At 34.5% G+C, this 23,346-nt stretch overlaps 1 protein-coding gene across 2 annotated transcripts in view; it reads left to right on the forward strand.

Moving 5' to 3' along the window:
• Window positions 1-23,346, forward strand: part of LOC149801024 (ubiquitin-like modifier-activating enzyme 6) — a 136,262-nt gene that overhangs the window by 80,533 nt on the left and 32,383 nt on the right. For both annotated transcript variants that reach the window (XR_016420575.1, XM_089955051.1), the window contains exons 16-25: window positions 440-518; window positions 2,509-2,586; window positions 3,770-3,847; window positions 5,238-5,286; window positions 8,599-8,628; window positions 9,333-9,544; window positions 15,538-15,627; window positions 19,930-20,010; window positions 21,137-21,265; window positions 22,710-22,761. Coding sequence is in view for 1 of the 2 variants with exons in the window: in XM_089955051.1 (XP_089811177.1) it covers window positions 440-518; window positions 2,509-2,586; window positions 3,770-3,847; window positions 5,238-5,286; window positions 8,599-8,628; window positions 9,333-9,544; window positions 15,538-15,627; window positions 19,930-20,010; window positions 21,137-21,265; window positions 22,710-22,761 (878 nt within the window). In the remaining variant the exon portion in view is untranslated. The remainder of the gene's footprint in view (window positions 1-439; window positions 519-2,508; window positions 2,587-3,769; window positions 3,848-5,237; window positions 5,287-8,598; window positions 8,629-9,332; window positions 9,545-15,537; window positions 15,628-19,929; window positions 20,011-21,136; window positions 21,266-22,709; window positions 22,762-23,346) is intronic.

Here is a 23,346-nt window from a genome sequence, read left to right on the forward strand (position 1 = left end):
TTCAGCTATCCTTTTTTATATCTCAGGGATTTAGCTTTGCAGAGAAAAGATTTGAATCTGGTGGGTTCAGTGGCTACTGCCCAGATGACCACTAGACCCAGTTGATGTCAGCACAACTTCCTCACGGGCATATTTTAGTTCATTTGCTGGATTCATGAGTAAAAAGACTGTAATCTTATCACTTTTCCTTCTTAATGAATGGTCATATCAACATCATATAATTATAATGACATAAGCAAAGTATCTCCTTAAAGTGAGCTTATTTCAATCTGAACACTCAAGTCATATGAAAACAAAATTATATGATAATTCAGTTTTTGGAGGCATATTAACTGGAGGCACCTTTTACAAAAAAGTGGCACCATTTTGGGCAGTGGGAATTTCAGTTTTTCAAATGCTGGTGATGACATAATGGTAAATTATCATTTTTTTATTTCAGAGGTGACCGATATGATCAGTTGAGAATATGTATTGGAGAAAACTGCATGAGAAAACTTGCTGCTTTGAAACTTTTCATGGTGGGTATTCTCATCTGCATTAACAACTGGAGACACATCTGTATCATTTCAAGGTTTTTAATAACTTATAGTGTTTCACTTGAATTTCAAATTTCACATGGAAATTGTGTACTATGGTACTGTAGGTAAATTCGTGCAGGAAATGTTTTCATGAGCAAAATCTGCTCATATAAAATAAACCCAGCCAGTAATAAATAATAAAAATGTTCATGCTTGTAAACTAGGTGAATGCTAGAAAAATGATATACCATGGAGCATGAACTATTTGTGTTTGTTGCACAACATAGTTATATATCATTTTGACCCCTATTAACATTTTCAGTTGTAGCAACAATTTTCAGTCCTTATTAAAAATTTGCCATGAGATGCAGTCATCCAAACAGTAGATACTTTTTTATATCTATAGAATGACTTCCAGTTCTAATAAAGAAAGCAAACAGAATTGAAAAAAAAGTTTATAATTGGATGTCTCATTGACCATGCATCAGAATCTACATGTTGCTACAATAGTAAATGAGTAATCAGGTTAATTATTGATGAATGCTTTAACAAGTCTATAATCAGATAATAACACCTTTTCTGTTGTTTTGATTGATTTTTGGATCTCCAGTCAAATGCCACATACTTTTGGGGCAATATAGTGAAGGTACAGCAGTCACATGTTAATGTTTAATTGTTTGAAATTACTTATATTTGAATATAGTTGTGACACTTTAACAGTTTATACAGCAAGTAAATCAAATGCACCTAAGGATTGGTAACTTGATTTTCCTGTTGGTCCCATATGAAAATAACTGGCCTCTACTTCTGCCTTTGGAAGGCATGCTGGCTTTGCTGATTATGTGCAGCCTGAGGCAGGCCAAACTAGTTGTACTTATTTGTTTGTATTTGACTTTTATTTTCTTTGTCCAAAAATTTTTATACTGGAAAAAGTTTGCGCCAAAGATATGTCCTAAATATTTTGGAAAGGAAAATCCCCCCACCACAAAATGCTGCACCCAGCATGGAAATAATAATTCTGAAGTCATCGATCTGGTGGTCATAAATACCTTTATTCATTTTTCTTAGCTTGTTTAACCTTTCTTGTATATGTACAATTAGATTCAAAGACAAGTAAAAACAAGTAAAAATGGACAGGAAATTTGGGTCTTATAGCTGCCCATGCAGCATCACAAGAAACTGAAGTTGCTCCTGTCATGTTTGCAAAAAGTGATGACTCAGGAGTGATTAATCAATTTTTGAATTTAAGATTTATGCGATTTTTGTGTTAATTATTCTGCAGATCACGGTATATACCTTTGTAAATGTTGAATTACCTTTTTCGGTGATGTAAATGACCTTGCCTGATATAGTGCACAAAGCAGTGCCATGATCATCATTGTCTTTGTAATTGTTTAATTAAAATTTTCAGTGATTTAAGCTACCTTGCCTATTGCAGTGCTCAAATTAATGCTGTGTTCATGTTCCTAGCTCATTTTCTCTTTCAAAATGATGAAATATAAGCACATTATGGACAAAGGCTATTGGGTATTTCTTGTTGTATAGTTAAAATTATTTATTATGCAAGAGGTGTCAGTATATTACTGGTAGATATACATCTGACTAAACAGTAAACACATGTTTTCTCAGCTGATAAGTAGACCTTTTTCTGCAAACACCTTGCATTTTGAATCAGTTAGAAATTGAAAGTTTAATTGGAATAATTAACTTGTCATACTAATTGACCAAATAAATAACAATGCCAGTGGAATAAGCTGACAGAATAAGTGTCCCAAAACTTAAAGTGCACATTTTAAAAATAATTAGGGTGTCCCAACTTTTGCAGTTTCTCAACATATGGTAAATAAGGTAGGTTTGCCATCACAGGTAAATAACGGTTTTGATATGAGATCAATTTGCTAATTTTGAAAAGGTCATGATAGACAGAATAAAGAACTGCACATCGATAATGCTGTATGTAGGTTTCATAAAATGTCATGTTATGTTTCAGGTTGGTTGTGGGGCCATTGGCTGTGAAATGTTAAAGAATTATGCACTAATGGGAATTGGAACTGACCATACAGGACAGGTATGAAAATTTTTATTTGTGCAATATAACGAATATACAGCATTTTTTCTTTGATAAACCCTTGGGGACGTACCTTGTAAATTCTTGTAAAATTTCAAGTTTGCATCAGTTCTAACCAGCCTAAATCAGTTATATTTTTGTGCAAGTGTACTAATTCCCATTGCCTTGGCATCAGTTCTTCATACCAATCTACATAGCTCCTCCAAATGTGCTGATGGTGGTGAGAGAATTTGTATTTACAAGTAAGCACCTTGTTCGACATTCTGTGCTTTAATATAAGTTTCAAAATCAGAGATTTTTAGTTCTGATTGGAATTTACGATAACTTAAAGTGCATGTAGTTTGCTCATAAAGTAGATGTAGCTTGCATTGTTTGTTTTGCTTTTTTATGATGCTCTGGGCAGCCCATTGGTTGGAGGTGCTTGCAGATCACTCACATTGCACCTCTTTGTGAGTTCAAGTCTCGGCTTGACCAACATGGATTTGTGAGAAAACTTGCCAGTAGCTTCCTGTGGGTCAGAGGTTTTTCCTAGATTCCTCTTGGGTTCTTCCGCTATGATCTAACTGTACCTCATGATCTGTCCTCTGTGGAATGGTTGCCATAATCCTTGATCTAGATGTACCTTTCACAATACTTTATGTGGAATGGGTGCCATGATCCATGATCTAGTTGTATGCCTCAATATGCCCCATGTTGAATGGGTGCCATGATCTAGCTGTACCTCTTAGTATGTCCTGCATGAAACAAGTGCCATGATTTAACTGTACCTCAGTATGTCTTGTGTGAAATGAAATGGGTGTCATGATTTTGCTGTACTCCAGTGTATCCTGCATGGAACATGTGCCATGATCTAGCCATACCTCGGCATGTTACTGCATGGAACAGGCACCATAATCCAGCTGTACCTCTGTATGTCTGGCATGAAACAGGCACCTTGATCCAGCTTTACCTCAGATATGTCTTTTGCGGAATGGGTACCTTGATCTAGCTGTACTCCAATGTATCCTGCATGGAATAGGTGACATGATCTAGCTGTATTGTGTCATGCCCAACAGTTAGATTCATTTGAATGAGCATTTAATAATGTAGGGACACAATTATTATGAATAATCAAAGAGTCACCTTGTTTGATGTCTTTTAAATAATATTAATTTTAAATGTCTAATTTTTGTTTTATTTTCAGATTATTATTACAGATAATGATCTGATTGAGAAATCCAATCTTAACAGACAGTTTTTGTTCAGGCCTCACCATATACGAGTAAGTAATCTTGCCATGTGGTATCTCTTGAGTGTAATAGTTTACATGAGGAGGTACTAAAACATCATTTAAATGTTTAGCCTGTTTTTGTGTCTGAAAAGCATGACGTGTAACATCAGCAATAGTAGTATTTAACCTGATTTTGTGTCTGAAAAGTTAGATGTGGCATGTAACATCAGCGACTGGTATTTTACCTGCTTTAATGTTTGAAAAGTATGATGTAACGTCATCAATTGTGACTACAACAAAAATATAAACTCTCCTTCATTTGGATATCAGATGATGGAATAATTGGTTGATTCTGTTTTCTTCAGTAATTGAATAAAGAGAAAATAAGGCACAAACGAGTATGGGTCAATGTCTAAAGATCTTCTAATTCTTTACAATTGTTCATAGTAGTCCTTTTATATAATTAAAAATGCTGCCATGACATATTTTTGTCCTTAAAAAGTTGCCTTGCTTGAAAAATGGTGTTTTGTCAGGTGTTTGACACATAGTTGACAGACAGAAGATATTTTTAACATATATTGAAAACAGAACATACCAGCTGACCATAATGATAGAACAGATCATATTAAGAAATCTTAATGATATCATATTAACAGATCATAATGATAAACATGACTGGAAGAAATATCTGTGTATTTTTTAAAAACTTTTAATCAACCTCTAAGTATCATCACCTTTCTACCCATCCCCATACCTGTAGGTCAGATCTTTTTGTGTTGAATGAGAGATGGTGATCTTGTTTTGTTACTTTGTTTTATGAAAAAGTGTTAATATTAGGTAGGGATTTAATATGATGGAAAAATATGGATGGATAAGTGGATCAGAAATTGGAAAAGAAGTGTTTGGATTTCTGTTGTGGGTTCTATTTCTAGCTGAAATGGTCACTTTGTCTGTTAATATGTGTTTCAGTGCTGTAACAAGCAGATTTTAATTTTAGTTTCGTTTACTGATTATTAATCAAATCAGTCATCTGCCATCATGTGGATCATCAGGTGTTTCTTTAATCCTAGAATTCTTTCAAGTGGCTTATTGGATATCAAAGACTACTGAACATATGCGTAAACAGGTACTTGTAAAAAAAGATTCCTTCATTGATAAATGTTACAGATATCACTTTTTGAATGTCACCAAAATTCTGGATAACAATTAAATTTACTTCATCAGTTTTAAATGGAGCAAAACCCACTCTCAGAGATGTTTAGGCACTGCTTTAATTTTCCTGTCTCATCTGTTCTGACTAAAAGACCAGAAAACTAACAGTAGTTGCTTATGTGCTCAACTATAACCTATGTAATATGAATTCTCTGATTTTGTCCTATTAAGTGAATGATACTAGTTGCCAATTCTATTTGACATGATTATGTTGGCTTTTTTCTTTCAGAAGCCAAAAAGTGTAACTGCAGCCGAATCAGTTTTGCAGATTAACCCAGGTACACCAAATCTGCACTCAGTTTGCATTTATGTATTGTGGCTACAGTAATTTGGCACAGTTTAAACATTGTCAGTGAGAATATACCAGGGGTGAAAAACAAGCTTATAGTATTTAAGCGTTTTGGCTTGTCTCACCTGGCCACAAGGCCAAGCAAATATATGGTATGGCTTTGCATCCAATGTGCATCACCTGTAGTGCATTATTTATTTCTTTTATGCATCATCCATGAGAATTGCTATTTTAAACTTATTCAAAACCACTACAACAATTTAAACAAATTTGGTGGAGAACATGCTTGCATAAAGAACTTCCATGTTTTTGTACATGTGCCATCAAATTGTCATTTTTTATAAATAGATAAACCTTCAAATGATTTCATCAGAAAAACTACTTAAGACAAAATTTTATAGAAATTAATGTGGCATTGAGAGAAAAATCTTTTCACAAATTTAACTAATTTATCATGAAAAATGGCCAATATTACTTAAAATATGTAACTGTTCCGGTGGCCTAGTGGTTAGAGCGTCCGCCTTGGAAGCGGAAGGTCGTCTGTTTGAACCCCAGCCAAGTCATACCAAACACTTACAAAAATGGTACTAACAGCTGCCTTTCTTGGCACTCAGCATTAAGAGGTTAGTGTTATGACTAGTTGGCCTGGTGTTGGGATAATGTGATTGGGTGGGACATCATGCTACATGTCTGCAGCATGATGCCCCAGTGCTAGACATCACTATAAACTGCCAAAGTATTTGTACTGGTAATATAGAACTGCCATCAGATATGGCCACAGGTACTAAAAATGGAAAAGAAACTTCAAATGACTTCTTTTCAGCATCACTCAGCAGAATTGTTATAAATTCAACAGAGGGCATTCTGACATGAAAGCATTTCAAATGATGCACCACGTTCTGTGGTCACATTTCCTTCTCAAAAATTGCTAAATAGAACAAATTTTACCAGAGTTCACAAAAAGTATTCTTGCTTAAAGGCCTTTCAAATTTAAAAACAGTCTGCCATCAATAAAGTTACCATTACTAAGATTAAAAATCAAAATTAATAAATTCTTCTCAAGACCACTCAACAGTATATGACTAAACTTCATAAAAAACATTCTTACATAAACAGATTTCAGGTTGGTACAACTGAGGCCAGTCCGCCATCAAATATAGCTGCAGTTACTAAAAAATAGACATCAGCTTTTAAAAGACCTTCTTAAAAAAGCAAGGCTTACACAATTTAACAAAATGTGGCAGAAAATGACCTGGCATGAAGATAATTCTGATGGGTCCAGATGATGCTGGTCTGACATCAGTTATGGCTTCTATTAATAAAATGATCAACTCTTTTCAGTGGCTTCTTAAAGTCTGTCAAATTTCTGCAAGTGATGCCTATCTGACAAGAATATCATAACCATTACAAAATAAAGAAAAACATTGAAACACGTTTTAAAAAAACCACTCAACATAATTTTATCAAATATGTCCATAAGCATCCTGACGGCATTTCAGGTTTTTACAGATGATACTGACCTGCTGTCAAATATGACCATGTTACTAAAAATTGAAAATTATGTAAAAAAGCTAAACGGAATTGAAAGACGGAAAACATACTGGTATAAATACCTTTCAATATTAAATAAGTGGTGCTGATGTGCCATCAAAAGTGGATGTAGACAGAAAAAGTAGAGAAGCCCTGAAACATGCAGTTAGAAGAAATTTCTTCAGAAAGCATCCTATTGATCCAGATTTCTTGGCAAACAGCTGTTGCATTTGACTCTTGGGGAGATGTCATTTAGGGTGTGCTCACCATTTAGTATGTACTTTTGGGAGAGGGACTTTCATAAGGTGTAGATGTTTGCATTTAAAACATGCAGATTGGAGAGAATGTTGGTATACTGCTGTGGTACTTTGATGTATTGTGGCTGACATTTCTTTGGAAATTGTACATTATCTAAGCACACTGCTAACTAACATGACTGCTCCCTTGTGCTAAAAAAAATCCGTCTGAATTTGTCTAAATGTACAATTACCTTAACAGCTATTAAAATAGGGAAAATGAATTTTGCCAGACTGGACAATACTAGCTTCTGAAAGTGCAATGAATGAATTACTAAATATATAAAATGTAAAAAAAGTTGTCAGCTCTTTTTTCACAATTAACCTCTGACGTTCAGGAAGTGAAAATGGCCAAGTCGAGCTAGCACTTTTTTGAAAGGTACAAATCTGGATTAAGATCAAGCTTTATACTCTATAACCCATATTACACCTATTAATCGTACACCAGAATAACAGGAATTAAAGATTCTTTGAACAATACCTAAGATATACAAGGTCTTTTTTAAATAGCCAGTATAACAAGTGAGGAAAGCTGGGGAAATTCTTTTTCTTTAAAATTCAGCTATGCAAAATATGAAACTGTAGAGTGCCACCTTAGGTAAATGATAATCAGCCAACTTGGAACTCTTATTTTTTTAATATTGCTGTTGGCCAGGTGAGCTTTTCATTTGGTCTGGTGTGCATTGTCCATTGTCCAGTGTAACAGCAATTGCTATTTTGAGCTAGAGTAAAAAAACCTACAAGAGCAGTTTCACCCAAACTTGGCATAGGGCTTCCTGACATAAAGGCCTTTTAAAGTTTATATAGAGGATATTGGTATACCATTAAATATGGCCACTATTACTAAATGTATTTTTAAAAATTTAAGATATTTTTTTCTTTCTAAAAAAATGCAGAAGACTGTTTCATCAAATTTGATACAAAACATTTTAACCTGAAGACCTTTCAGATTTGTAAAAAGAATGCCAATAAGCTATTAAATATGGCTGCTGTTTCCAAAATTAGAAATGTCTATTTATTATCCATCAACAGTTCATATTTTCAGCCTCTTAAAAACCTCCAGGCCTCTTGTAGCCAAACTTGACATGGAGTATCCTGGCCCTGAAAGTTGTATAAATGATACCAATCCTCCATTAGATGAAGACATGTCAAATTTGTTCAAAAATGTGGATCCACCATCAAATATGGCCACTGTTACTATAAATAGATAAACCATCAATGACTTCTCCACAACTACTCAATACAGTTTGACCAAAAAACTTGACAGAAAACATCCTGAAATGAAAACCTTTTAAGTTTTTACAAATGATACCAATCTGTCGTGTGTGTGTGTGCGTGCACTCAAATATGATGTAATGTATATTTCAAGGCACTTACTATACCAAACCAAAATTATGGTGACCTGTTTTATTTCTTATTTACATGTATGCCACCTACATACATGTACCTGAACTTTGTTTTTGGTTTTCTTGCAGATCTTCACATTGTTCCCCAGCAAAACAAAGGTATGTTCTTACAGATTTGTCATATAATTTTTCTTGTTAAATTAGTCATTGAAATAGCTATGTATATTGTACAGTCATTTGTATACCTCTGTCCTTTGTCCATGAATACAGATATATTTTAACAATACTAAGGTTTGATTATCTATCTATTTTTACACTATTAAACTTAAAAGTAAGATCAGATTGTAAAACAAAATTCTCTCTGATCACAAAAGATTTCACATTCTGGATAAATTACAGAGTCCAAACTAAATATCTTTGAAAGTTCAGAATAAATGGAATCAATTTAAATTAACCTACTTATAATAATATTTTGTTTGCAAGACATGATTAATTTAGGATTTCTATTTTATTTATTTTTTGCAAGAAAATTTGCTTTAAAAAAGATAATTTTGTGTTGATTCCATGGTATTTGTTTTTTGAAGACTTAAGTCCTGGGTAAAGTCCAACACAAGTTTAAAAACTGTGCAGAATAAGTGCATGTTAGTTCTCAGGTATACAACAAAATGAAAAAACCTGCCTGAAAAAAAAAAACAGGAGAATTTTGAAACAGAATAATATCCAGATGGGGGGAGGCTTTTTAATTAGTATTTATATTATCATTTAAGTCTCAGAAAAATAATATGAATGCATGGAAGTTGTAAATTGCAGCTGTTTCAACTTCATACATATAAATAGGAACAAATATGCTTGCCATATTTCAGTTTGCCCCCAGACGGAAGAGAGTACATACCCAGATAGATTTTATGAGAACTTGGACCTGGTGGTGAATGCTCTAGACAATGTAGAAGCCAGACGGTATGTTGACAGTAGATGTGTGACCAGTCAGAGACCACTACTAGAGTCAGGTACCATGGGAACTAAAGGTCACACTCAGGTCATTGTGCCTCATCTCACTGAGTCCTATGTTAGTCAGGTAAGATGTAGATATTTACAGTAAAGCTGTATTTGTTCCATTTATACAGATGAAATGTAGTCTTCCTCATAGAAAATCCCACTTAAGTGTTTTTAGACTTCTAATGTATCAATTTATTTTTAAGAACATTATAATGGATGTACCAGGGGCTTCTTGAAGATATTGGTGTATTGTGGTATTCAACAAAAATCAGAATGCCTTTGTTTTAGATTATTTTCAGTGAAACTTGTCAAGACTGAAACCTTAAAAAAAGCAAATCATATGAAACATACTTTTCTAGTCATACATTTTTCCTTCATAAATTTCAATAAAATCAACCCCGAAAATAAAAAACTCTGTAACCAGAAACCAAAAGATATTTATAGTCCCAAGTGTCATTTTGACCCTAACATGGACCTCCTAAGACTAAAATCTACTCGGAACATCTGATTAGTAATTGGAAGAAATTAAACGCCATGCAGAGTAACCTTTTCACATTTAATTCTTTGTTACTGATGGCCAGTGGATGTGCAAATCAAGAAAAAGTGTTGTCAATTTTGTGATAATGCTCAATATCTATATGCCCGAATAGACTCTCAATAAAGCCTTGCTTTTTAATCTTACCAGCAAAGACAGACAAGCAATATCTTTAAAGTTTGATTCACTCACTTGACTTCCAAAGGAAAAAATTATCACTGAAGCAAAATTGACCTTGTCCCAACTTTACATGACCTTGAAACATCCAGGGATCCTTGTTGTTAGCTCTGACCACTCCAGTGGCCTAGTGGTTAGAGTGTCCACTTCAGATGTGGGAGATCGCAGGTTTGAACTCCAGCTGAGTCGTACTAAAGACTTTTTTAAAAATGGTACAAACAGCTGTCTCGCTAGGTGCTCGGCATTAAGAGGTTAGTGCCTGGTGTCGGGATAATGTGACTGGGTAGGACATCATGCTACATGTCTGTGGCATGATGTCTTAGTGCTAGACATCACTATAAACTGTCACACTGCAGACATTGTAGCGATATGACTGAAAAATTGTTAAAGCTACATTAATAATCTGAATCACACATACACACACACATTATTGTTAGCTCTAGATTGAAACACATGTACAGTATAAATTGAGTCAAACAAAAACATTAAAAAGAATACAAATTACCACAAACATTACCTGTACTTATAAAAGGAATAAAATTGATCACAGCTTCTTGATTGAAAATAGACAACTTTAGTATTTAAAAAATTCTCATATCATCAATTTTGTCCTATTTTTAAGTTTGGGAGACTTTTTTGATTTACTGATTGTTTCTAAATGACGATGTTGATGATATTTAGTTTGCCTGGCCCTGCATGCATGTTTTTTGACAGCATTTGTATTTCATGTTCTCAAAAACCATCAACCATTTTCATCCAGATTTGGCAGGGAACATCGCAGCAGGAAGACTCTTTAAGCTGTGCAATTGATGCTAATCTGTCATGAAATAAGCCAACCCATAGTAAAAATAGAAGAAACTTTTCAGAAGCTGCTTGAAGAGAATTGGTAAAAATTGACAGAAAGCTTCCTAGCATAAAGGAAATGTTTGCAAGCAATGCCAATCTCTTCTCGGATGTCAGAACTATTACTGAAGATTGAAAATGGCTTTTCTCAAAAATTACTGGACAAAATATGACCAAAGTTGACAGATTAATTTCTGACAAGAAGGAGTTTAAAATTTGTTAAAATGGTCTTGGTCATCACATATGACCCTAAGAGAAAATACACATTTAAATTTATTTTGTAAAAACATTATAATACATAAAAATTTCTGAAAGCATTACCTGTATTTATGTATAAGAACACAATTGATCATAGTTTGTTCTTGATTAGAAAAAATATACTTCATTATACAGAAAACCCTTTGAGAAAAAAACCCAGCAGTTTTGCCCTGGTGTTTTCAGGTTTTACAGACTTTTGTACAGCCTCCAAATAACATATGAATTAATTTAAAGTCATTAACATCACATATGAAAAGGTTAGATAAATAAAACAGACTATTTTGCTCTGCAGCATTTCATAAAAAAAAGAAAAATCTTGATCGACAGCCTTTACCAATAGCTTTAAAAGTTATGGATATTTCTGCATTTCAAAATGCCGATGGTAAGCAGTTAGCTAAGAGTTATGGTTATTTCATTGTGTAGTGAGCCTTATTAAATCACACATCATTTATGACAAGAAGTAAATTCCTTTTAAAAGAGATTATTTTCCTGAGTACCTGTGGCAGGAATCAAATAGTGCTTTTGTCATCGAACTTTAATCCAAGTACAGTCGTATGCTCAATACGAATTTATTATAAAATGTTAATCCTTCTGCACTTAAGTGCTTTTTGAGGCACATGGAGTATGTCTGTGACACCTGTCAACAGCTCTTCCTGCCTGTTACGCTGAAAGAAAGACATAACTTATCTAGATCTGGCCTAATGTCTCCAATTGGTTATTGAAAAATTGAGACTTGAATCTTGTCAGGCCTCTAGTGGCTGTCCAGATGGTTACCAGGCTCTTCTCATGACAGGCTAATGTTGGTTCTGAGTTTATAACTTTTGCTGGATTCGCCCATAATGCAACTTTTATATACAGAACTCCACAGGGTTTTGTTTGCATCATAATAAGTTCATATTTTTCCAGATGTACTTCAGTCACTTGAGAAAAGTACATCCTTTTCTCAAGTGTGCAGTTGTACGGACCCTGATGCTCTGGAATTGCCTCCTTTTACCTATTTGCCTATTGTTAATATGATCAGGTAATGTATTCATTGGAGAAGGATATATTTTATAGGAAATTATGCTTTCCCTTGATTGTCCAACCATGTTACTATTGATTCTTCCCACACATTTCTATTAATTCTTCCCACACATTACTATTGATTCTTCCCACACATTTCTTTTAATTGTTCACCCATTTCTATTTATTCTTACCACATATTTCTATTGATTCTTCCCACATGTTACTACTAATTATTCCCACACATTTCTATAAATTCTTCCCACATTTCTATTTATTCTTACCACATATTTCTATTGATTCTTCCCACATGTTACTGCTTATTCTCACACATTTCTATTAATTATTCCCACATGTTACTATTTATTCTTGCCACATATTTCTGTTAATTCATCCCATATGTTACTATTAATTCTACCCACACATTTCTATTAATTCTTCCCACATGTTACTATTTATTCTTCCCACATGTTACTATTAATTCTCCCCATCCACCTTCTCTACCATTGCAAACATCCTGTTGTTGGTTTCTCTCAACTTTAAACTAGTATACATTCAGAATATGGTAACAGTCTAGTGGGAGTACGTTTAGACAATTTTTATAAGTTAATTCCCTTCATCCATATAATATATCAGCTGAAGATTTTTGTGTTTTCTGGAGGTCTGAATTTGGAAATTACCAGAGTTTTTTTTCCAACTGTTAACATGATATGGTAAGTATTCTCTGAGAAAAATAATTTACTAAAACATTCCTTTCCAAATACTATAGCTAGCATCATACGTTAGACAGGTATGATGCTAAACAGTGTGCCATTTGTCAGATTGGAGTGAGAAATAGTTGCCTTTCTGCAAGGAGAGTCACACCCAGTGTGGGTAAAAGATCCCTTCCTTGGTATTCAAAAAGAGTAGGTGCTATAGAGGTTTTGCCCGTGACCCAGAATTTGCATTGTCACACATGTCAGAATACCCAGAGTGTACATTAATGCATGCCAGAATACTGTGTGCATTAGCACACATGCCAGAATACCCAGAGTGTGCATTAGCACACATGCCAGAATACCCAGTGTGCATTAGCACATGTCAGAATACCCAGAGTGTGCATTAGCACACATGCCAGAATACCCAGTGTGCATTAGCACACATGCCAGAATACCCAGTGTGCATTAGCATATGTCAGAATACCCAGAGTGTGCATCAGCACACATGTCAGAATACCCAGTGTGCATGAGCACATGTCAGAATACTCAGTGTGCTTTGGCACACATGCCAGACTACTCATGGTGTGCAATGGCACACATGCCAGAATACCCAGAGTGTGCATGAGCACACGTCAGAATGCTCAGTGTGCATTGGCACACATGCCAGAATATTCATAGTGTGCATAGGCACACGGGTCAGAATACCCAGAGTGTGCATTAGTACACAGGCCATAAAACCTAGATTGTGCATTGGCACACAGGCCAGAATATTCAGAGTGTGCATTAGCATTCATGCCAGGATACTCTATGCAGGAGGGCGTGGCAGTAGTTGGTGGCTGTATAGATCAACAGAGTCATATAGATAGATCAATAATGTATGTTTCTGTCATGACTGCATTTGAAAATAAAATGTTACTGTAATTAAATTTTATTTCCCTGTGGCAATCCACCACACCCTACAATGGAGATAGCCATGAATAATGCCCTGTGACAACCCATCACAGACCTCACTGTAGGTAGCCAAGAATAATGCTGAATGACAACCTGCTACAGACCTTAGTGGAGGTTGCCAAGAATAACACCCCTGTGAGAACCAACCACAGATCAAGGTGGAGGTAGCCAAGAATAATACCCCAATGGCAACACACCACAATCCTCTGGAGGAAGCCATAAATAATATCCTTCTTGTAAAAGTTTATCATATGGACAAGAAAACTATCTTAGCAGTTTAGTTTAACTGATACATCATGTGGATGGATGGATGAATAAACAGAGTAGCAAAGTATACCCCGGGGCCAAAGGTGGCCCAGTAGTTCAAGGCACTTGCTTTACAGATGACTTCCATCTCACCTCTGTCCATATGAGTTCAAGTCTTAGGCTCGACCAGCGTGAGGAGTATGTGAAAAGTCTTGTCATTAGCTTCCCATCAGTCAGTGGTTCTTCCAGGTTTTTTTTTTTGGATTCATCCTCTGCCAAACATGCTAGCTACCATGTATTCCGTTTGCATGGGTTCATGTCTAGGATTCGGCCAATGTGGGTATGTGAGAAAGATTGCCAGTAGCTTCTCATGGGTTATTGGTTCTTCCCAGGGTTTTCCCGGGTTCTTCCTCCACCATTAATACTGGCCGCCATGCATAGTCTATCATGTGCTGAAAAAATGGCATTAAACCCCACAACAACAACAACAGCTACCATGTATAGCCTGTCATGTGCTGAAAAATGGCATTAAACAAAGAACAGTAGTATCATCCAACACTAAAGCTTGGGGATAAAAAGTTGCCCAACAAAGAATAACTGTCACTGTTATAACTGAAATTTATCTATAAATTATAATGGATATGCAAGACACCATGCAAATTTGTCGAGATCATACAAATTTGTCTATAAAGTTGTCAAGGATATGCAAGATATCATACAAATTTGTCTATAAAGTTGTCAAGGATATGCAAGATATACAAATTTGTCTATAAAGGTGTCTAGGATATGCAAGATATAATACAAGTTTGTCTATAAAGTAGTAAAGGATGTGTAAAGTGCCATACAAATTTGTCCTGAATGTACATGTGTCCTTTATAAAGAGGTGGAAACTTTATAAAGAGGATATTAAGAAAACAGAATTATAATTGTTACTTTTTATACACTGTTATCCTTTATGTAGAGATGTTTTCTAGTCCAGTTTCACAGTATATATGAATGTTATGGAATTAGTAAGTCTAAAAACAGGTAAAGTGGTTGGTAAGTTTTTCTTGTCCCAATGGACAGGTTGAGTAGTCCTGATTTTTCACACTTGATTCATGTTAATTTGTACATGTATTAGCATTAATAGGTAAACACATTTTGTGAACGGGGAGCCATGAACTCATGACTGCAAGGGTTTGGGTTTAGATCCTTCCATCAGACCAGCCTGGGTGAGTTTCCATGCTGTGTCCTTGGGCAAGACACTTTATTTCCATTGCCTCTGCACTAAATAACCTATTTTTGTTGCTGTGCCATAAAGCACCAACCCCAACCCCCCCAAAAAACCAACACTTTTATGAATAACTCCTTTCTTTTCCTCAGAGAGATCCACCAGACGAGGAAGTACCCTACTGCACACTTAAGTCATTTCCTGCAAATATTGAACACTGCATACAGTGGGCCAGGGACAAGGTATGCATTTCCCCAGAAGTTTGCTTTCCTTTGAACCATTTATTAGTATCATCACCCTGTAGTAGCCATTCTCCACAAACCATTTTGTGGCACATAATTCTATGTCAACCCAGAATCACTGAATTTTAAAATGTGCAGCACATTTACCTGTTTTTAAGGGATGTTATATAACTCCCTGGGGTGCAACATTTCCATAATACTAATAGTGTACACAGATGCTTTAAATAAATAACTGTTGCAAACAGATAGACAAGGATGAATAGAATTCTTCGTGTGCATTGGTATAGGTTAGGAAAATTCCACTCAAGGGTCAGATCCAGAGGATGGAATTTCCCTGTCTAGTATGGATATATATTGAAGGATTATATTGATTATTTTTGTCTCACATATTTTTCACCATTGTTGATGGAAATAGAGGGAATTTTTGCCAGTTTGTGTGCAGTCTGCTTGCAGAAGGAAGGTCAAGTGTTTAAAGACATCAGACATGCTTTGAAAGATAGTCTCCACAGTATTCTAACCTGGAAAACACTGTCATATACATATATGAATGTGAAAAAAAAACAGTGTATGCCCCTTACACATTCTTAGCAGAGTACAGTAATGCCATTTTTAATATACACCCACCAAAAAGTAGAGCTTAAAATATCAATACATATGTATGTCTGTCTGTACATCTGTCTGTGACTTTTTATTTTCACGTAACTTTAGTTTTACCCCATCTGCCTTTAGAAACCTTTGTGGATGGTTTGTATTTGAGTTAAGAAAGAAGCTATTAATTTTGGAGTCAGAAGGTCAAAGGTCATTGTCACTTAGACTAAAATAAGAAACATTGTTTCTTCACAATAACAGTAGCTCTTCATTACAGACATGGACCAAATTTCATGGATGGCTTGTATTTAAGTTAAGGAAGAAGCCTATTGATTTTGGGGTCAGAATTTCAAAGGTTATTTTCACTGTGAATGAAGAAAAATTGTTTCTTCACAATAGAATAGTTCTGCATTACAGACCTGGACCGCTTGCTGTTTGTTTCTCGTGGCTCGGTGGTTCTTTCCAGGGTTTTTCCAGGGTTCTTTCTCCACCATTAATACTGGCCGCCAAGTATAGCCTATCCTGTGCTGAAAAATGGCGTTAAACCCCATTACAACAACAACAACAGCAACAACAGACCTGGACCAAACTTTATGGATGGCTGCACTTTAAAGAACATCCAAGGTCCAGGACAGTTTGACTGAAAAAAGGGAAAAATGGTTTTTGCCCAATAATTTTAATTCTGCATCATTGAACTGGAAACCACTTTATGGATGATTTGCAATTGGAGTAAGGAAGAAGCCTATTGATAATCAGTTTAAATGGTCAAAACTCAAAGCCACTGATAAAAATTGAAAATGGTTCTGCAACAGAAACTTCACGTGTCAGCTATATACCTTTACCAAAGTTTATGGATATCTTAAACGTTGGCAAAGAAAGAATCCTATTGATTTGGGGATCAAAAATTCAAAGTCACATACTAAAAGAAGAAAAAATGATTTTATTTCACAGGTTTCACATAATCACATTAGTTCTAAACCACATACGTTGACCAAAGTTTGTGGAGGGTTTGTACTTTAGAGATGCATGTGCAACTTCCACTAGAACATAGGTGATATAGTTATTTTTAATGTACACAGTATGATGTAAATGTAACTAGATAAAACTAGGTTGTGTGCCACATGCCTGACTTACGATATGGAAGAGGCCTATTGATTTTTAGTAGTCAGGATCCATTTGAGTCCAAGAAAAATGAGGTTTTTGAATTAAGTTCCTTGAACAAACTTGTGGATGGTATGCACTTATTGTGAAGAAGAAAACTATGGATCCGAGGTCTAAAGGTCAAGGTCATGGTAAGTCTGATGAGAAAATAATTTTTCTGCACAGTAACTTTAGTGCAAGACTGCATAACTTGAGACCCATTGGCCAATAAGTCGTCTATATAATGCAAGCACCTAGGAATGTTAAACACATAGCCAGCATACAATTTAGCATTCATTTTACTGTCATTCATAATGAAACATATATCTGGCACACCATTTACCATTCATATTACACTCATTTCCTAATTAAATACATATCTGGTATATAATGAACCATCCATTTTACACTTGTTTCCTAATGAAACACATATCCGACGCACCATGTACCATTCATATTACACTCGTTTTCTAATTAAATATATATAAATATATATATATATATATATATATATATATATATATATATATATATATATATATATATATATATATATATATATATATCTTTTTTTTTTACACATCTCCTAATTACTTGTTTCCTAATGAAACACATATCTGACACACCATGTACTATTCATATAACACTTATTTCCTAATTAAATAAATATCTGGCATATAATGTACCATTCATTTTTTTTATACACATCTCCTAATTAAATACATAGCCAGCATATAATGTACCATTCATGTTACACTCAGTTCCTAATGTAACACATAGGCAGCATGTAATGTACCATTCATTTTTTGCCTGCTCTGGTGGCCTTGTGGTTAGAGTGTCCACATCAGATGCAGGAGGACGTGGGTTTGAACCACGGCCGAGTCATACCAGAGACTGATGAAATGGTACTAGCAGCTGCCTCGCTTGCCACTCAGCATTGAGAGGTCAGTATTAGGACTGGTCAGCCTGGTGTCAGGATAATGTGACTGGGTGTGACATCCTGCTACATGTCTGGCAAGATGCCCCAGTGCTAGATATCACTTTAAACTGCCATACTGCAAACATCATAGTGATATGACTGGAAAATTCATTTCACACTCATTTTCTAATGAAACACACATCCAGCATACAGTGTACCATTCATTTTACACTCGTTTCCTAATGACACACATATCTAGCATATAATGTACCATTCATTATACGCTAATTTCCTAAATAAATACATAAATACTTAGTTGTCATATAATATACAATCACACTTGTTTCCTGATTATTTCCAGTAAAAGCTTAGCCATGTGTGTTTCATGTGGCAAAAAGGGCTTTGATCCAGATGGATGATACTGTGAGACCTACTGATGTTTCGTCATGATCATGTCTGAACATTGGATTGTTATGATGCTGAAATTCTAATGGCCAATTTAGACGCCAATCAGATCATTGTTCCACTTAGTATAGATTATGCTTGTGTCAATTACAAACATTATTGAAACAAAATTTAATACTGTAACAATAAAACCTTTATGAGCATATAATCAATCAGTCACATTTGGCACCACTTGAGTGTCATGCTTAGTCCCACATAAGGTCTTGTCCTGCTAGCAACATGGACTGCATTTATTAAGAAACCATTAGGCAGTGTTAGTATTGGAGGCAATTTGTCACTGTGTCTTCTTATGGGAATTTAAATCATGAAACAAATGGTTGAATTGGCATGGCATTGAATTTTCAAGTTCATAGAATGCGCTCTTAAAAATATTAACAAACTTTACTTGTCCGTGAAAAATGTATATTTAATCCATACTGTTGAGTAGATCGTTTAAATACACTTTTTTTTAGTATACAAGCATGCATTGTAAACTAACCACATATCTAGGTTCTCCAAGCCTCCTGACTTGTCCAAGTTGGCAAATTATTTATTGTATGTAACAAACTTTGCATGCATTGTCTGAAGCAAGCCATCTCTGTTGACTTACCTTTGCACATAGTACCATTGACTGGCAGCCAACACAAGACTGATGAATTTAGTGCTAGTCACGTTTAATGCAGTCCTTAACAGCACTTCCATTTTTTAAAAATTTTACAGAGCATGAAAGGGGATGTGCTAATATGATTATGTAACCAGTGACTAGTGAGAGAAAAGTCATTGTTGTTTACCATTTATTAATAATGTGTCATTATCATAAAAAATTTTCTTGGTGCCTTTGTTGTTATTCCTTACTTATTTGCCATTGTTTGTCTGGGTTCACCACATCCAGTGATAAAAATGTTATAATGTTAGTTAATTTTCTCAGGAGCACAACACAATCAAATGATGTAACCAATTAAGCATTGTAGCAACTGTGAAAGTTTGGATATTATACTATGTTTTATTATAACATGCAGTGGATTATTTTTTGTTTATGTTTTTTTATGCCCAAGTTTCATAATTGTTGATAGTTTTATAATTTTCGGTGATCTTAGTATAACCAGCTTGTAACTACAGTCTATTCAATATTTTGTACAATGACACTTTTAAGTTCCTGTTTACAATATCTTGGCAGTGAGTGATATATATTGGCATACTTTGTTTTTCAGTTTGAAAGTTCCTTCGTGCACAAGCCAAGCAACTTCAACAAATTTTGGTCAAATGCTGGAAATATCAAAGAAATTATTGAGGTAATTTTTTCACTCATCATCCTTAAGTTTTACCTAAGTAAAGATTTTGAAACATTTACAGTTTCTTGAAAACAGATTTTTTTTCCTGCTACTATTCAAAGGACAAGGATTTGCATACATGCAACTTGATAAAAATATAAGTATTTTCTATAAATATTTCAAGAAGCAGTAGAAATAATTGTAAAGTTAGGTTAGAAATATTGAGAATATTTGTCTCCCAGGTTCAGTAAATTTCAAAATGTGTATCCACATGCAATTTTTTCTAGAACTTAGCAAGTAAACTAACATTGGCAAAACTGTATAAACACTGCTAGCATCATATGTATATTATAATTGATTGCAGCACACACAACTTTTGTCTTGTATTTCTGCTGAATTCATTAAATATTCATTGCTTCTAAAAAATAATATAATTTCTAGGTGTTTCTGCATTCTATGTAATCTATTTCATGATTTTTAGCAAAGTGTCCAAAGTCTAAATAGTTTGAAGTTTTTATTTTTTGTTTCTTTTTGCTTTAAATGGCAATTTTAACACATTGTTGGCTATATCAAGCCTTGGAAATGGAATCTAAGTGCTTTCCCAAGGACACACAGAGGCAGTTGACCTGGACTGGCCTGAGAGTGTATTGAAACCATAAACCCACCCCCCACCCCACCATATCTCTGGAGGGGCATATTGTGTTGCCTATGTCCCACCATCCCTTCTTGTCTTACCCATTTCTGCATAGAAATTTTGAATGACTTAATGGATTGATAAAAAGAAAAAAGAGTTATAGCCCCTGTTTTACTTAAAACTTTGCTCTTTAATTTTAGACACAGGGACTTTTAAAGGACTTAAGTGATTAAAATGAAATTTGTTATGAGGGTTTATATTATGAACACCTTGGTCAAGTAACTTTAATTTTTACTGTTTTCCAGCAAAATGTAGAAGTCTAGTAAGATGTGGCATTGATGAATGGACTGATTGATAGATAAATATGCATGGATGGCATGAAAGATGAAGGGATGCAATTGTTACACATGAGAAAAGTGCATTTTTAATGGTCTCATCATTAACAATATAAATATTGAAAAGCATTACCATTACAAAATTAAGTTTGCTGCTTGTTCCTCATGTTTTCCACAGAAACTCAAAACAGGGCAGTCTGTGGATGGGGCAGTCACAACCAGCAAGTTGCTTAAGTTACACATCAACACCTGGCATGATTGTGTCAGAATAGGACGCCACAAGTTTGAAAAGCTTTTCAACCACAAAGTAAGATATTTTGCTTTGAAACTATTACATTGTTTTCAACAAGATTTTGAGCTAATGGCAAAATGCTTGAAACAGGCAACAGAACAAAATAATTCTAACATATTAGATATAGTTTGATTAGAAAATTGAGTGCATCAGAACCATCATTTTGACAACCATTATCTTTCCAAGACAACAGTGTTGTTTGAAAAGAAAGTATTTTATGCATTTGTCCTGTAAATATTACAAAATGACTGTATGACCATAAAATAAGTCATCTCTTATCCATAAAAAAATAGTCAGTCTCTTGGTCAGTTTTTATTTAAGAGTCACAATTGTAGAAAGTAAATTATTTTCATTAACATCTGAAGGAAGAATCAACTAATTTAAATGTAAGACAAGAAATGAAGAAAATAAATGAAATGTTTATATTTCATCAGTGGAGAATTGTCTGCCTCAAAGTTGATGTTTTGATATTGTTTTCAACAAAATTTATCTGAAAAGTACAAAAGAGTCAAAAAAAGATAATCGGCATTTGAGCATATTCTTTGTCAGATGCAGGATAATTTTTTTTTTCAAAACTGAGTTTGTAAAATGGTCTTTTAAGAGGGTAAGTATGGTATGTTGCACATGAGCTGTAATTGGCCAAGCAGGTGAACCAGAGTTATCAACCCATGCCAAACAAGTTGCGTCTAACATCTATTAATGTATCCTTGCCATATTTATTTGTAGGTGAATAAGCTTGGTTATACAATGCACAATACCCACTAAGCTTTCACCTATCAGTCATTTAGCATCTGTCAGGTAGGTATCAAGACCAACCATCCAGTTTGACACTGAGAATAAAATTTTTCTCGGTGGCTGCAGCTAACTTCATATTGAGCCAAGGTAATGACTGCTCCCTTTTATAGCAGGGTCTTTAACTTTAATTTCATATGTGATCTTCAATTTACTGTATTTTTAATGTCACAGTATAAGGTTAGACATCCGTTTGGAAGTCATTTGCTAGTGGTGATGTTGAAGTTGTGGGAAAAATGTAGATTTTTTGTTCAGTTTTTTGGATCTTAGCTCAACAACAGGTATTAAACTGATGCTCAGATTTGGCAATATGCCAAAATAAAAATATATATTTCTGGTTGACCGACCATCCTATTTCTCATTGCTGACACTAGCACTTTTTCCTCCAGTTGTAAAAAAAAATCAGAACATAAAAATCACATTAAATATATATAATGTTTAAAGAAGACCTGCCTACCTTAATTTTAAAACCTGTGCAATAGAAAACATTTTTGTTTGGCCTTTCTAGTCTTGGAAAGTTGCTAATAAAGATTAAATGTGAAATAGTATTTAATTGATGAAAGACAAATATTGAAGTCTAAATTCAGTGTAATGGCAAATTATTTTTTAAATAAATAAATTAAATGGAATAATAAGAAAGATAGTATTTTGCACTTTGTTTTTTCAGGCTAGACATCTAATAGATGCCTTTCCCTTAGAGACTAGGCTAGCAGATGGATGTAAGTATTTTTGGTTTAAAAATTTCAGGATGAATTATCAAATTTTCTTTCCCCAGAAGAATGTAGTTTATAGGAAAAAGCCACAAGACTACTTTAAGAAATTCTTGTTAAATGTAAGAATGTCATACAAATGCATAAAATGATTAAAGCTGCAGAAATAAAAAAAAAAGTCTGTTAAAGATATTTTACTGAGATTAAAATTTTAAATTAGAAAAGCATAAAGAAGGATTTGTCCAAATTGTTGCACAGAAGAGTGTTGTATTGTAACTAATACCACAAATGATGGAGAAGTCTGTCTTAATGGGGTTATATTTGTGATTTAAAAAAAAAATATTTTCAGAGCAGATTAATCAGCATCATATGATCATTTTTGTATTTATTAGCCATTAAGCATACATAAACACACACACACACACACACTCATATACATGCATGTGCACACACTCAGACATGTGTACATATGACACTAGGACTGATAGGAGCATATGGTGTAACCATATAAAAGATGGGGTTCTCTATGTGTGGGTGTTTGAAGGGAGGTGGGGTGATAGATGTGATGCATGTTTATGTGATAGTGTTGCATCA

Source organism: Sinohyriopsis cumingii, chromosome 4, assembly GCF_028554795.1.
Source record: "Sinohyriopsis cumingii isolate HCF-2022 chromosome 4, ASM2855479v2, whole genome shotgun sequence".
NCBI lineage: Eukaryota > Metazoa > Mollusca > Bivalvia > Unionida > Unionidae > Sinohyriopsis > Sinohyriopsis cumingii.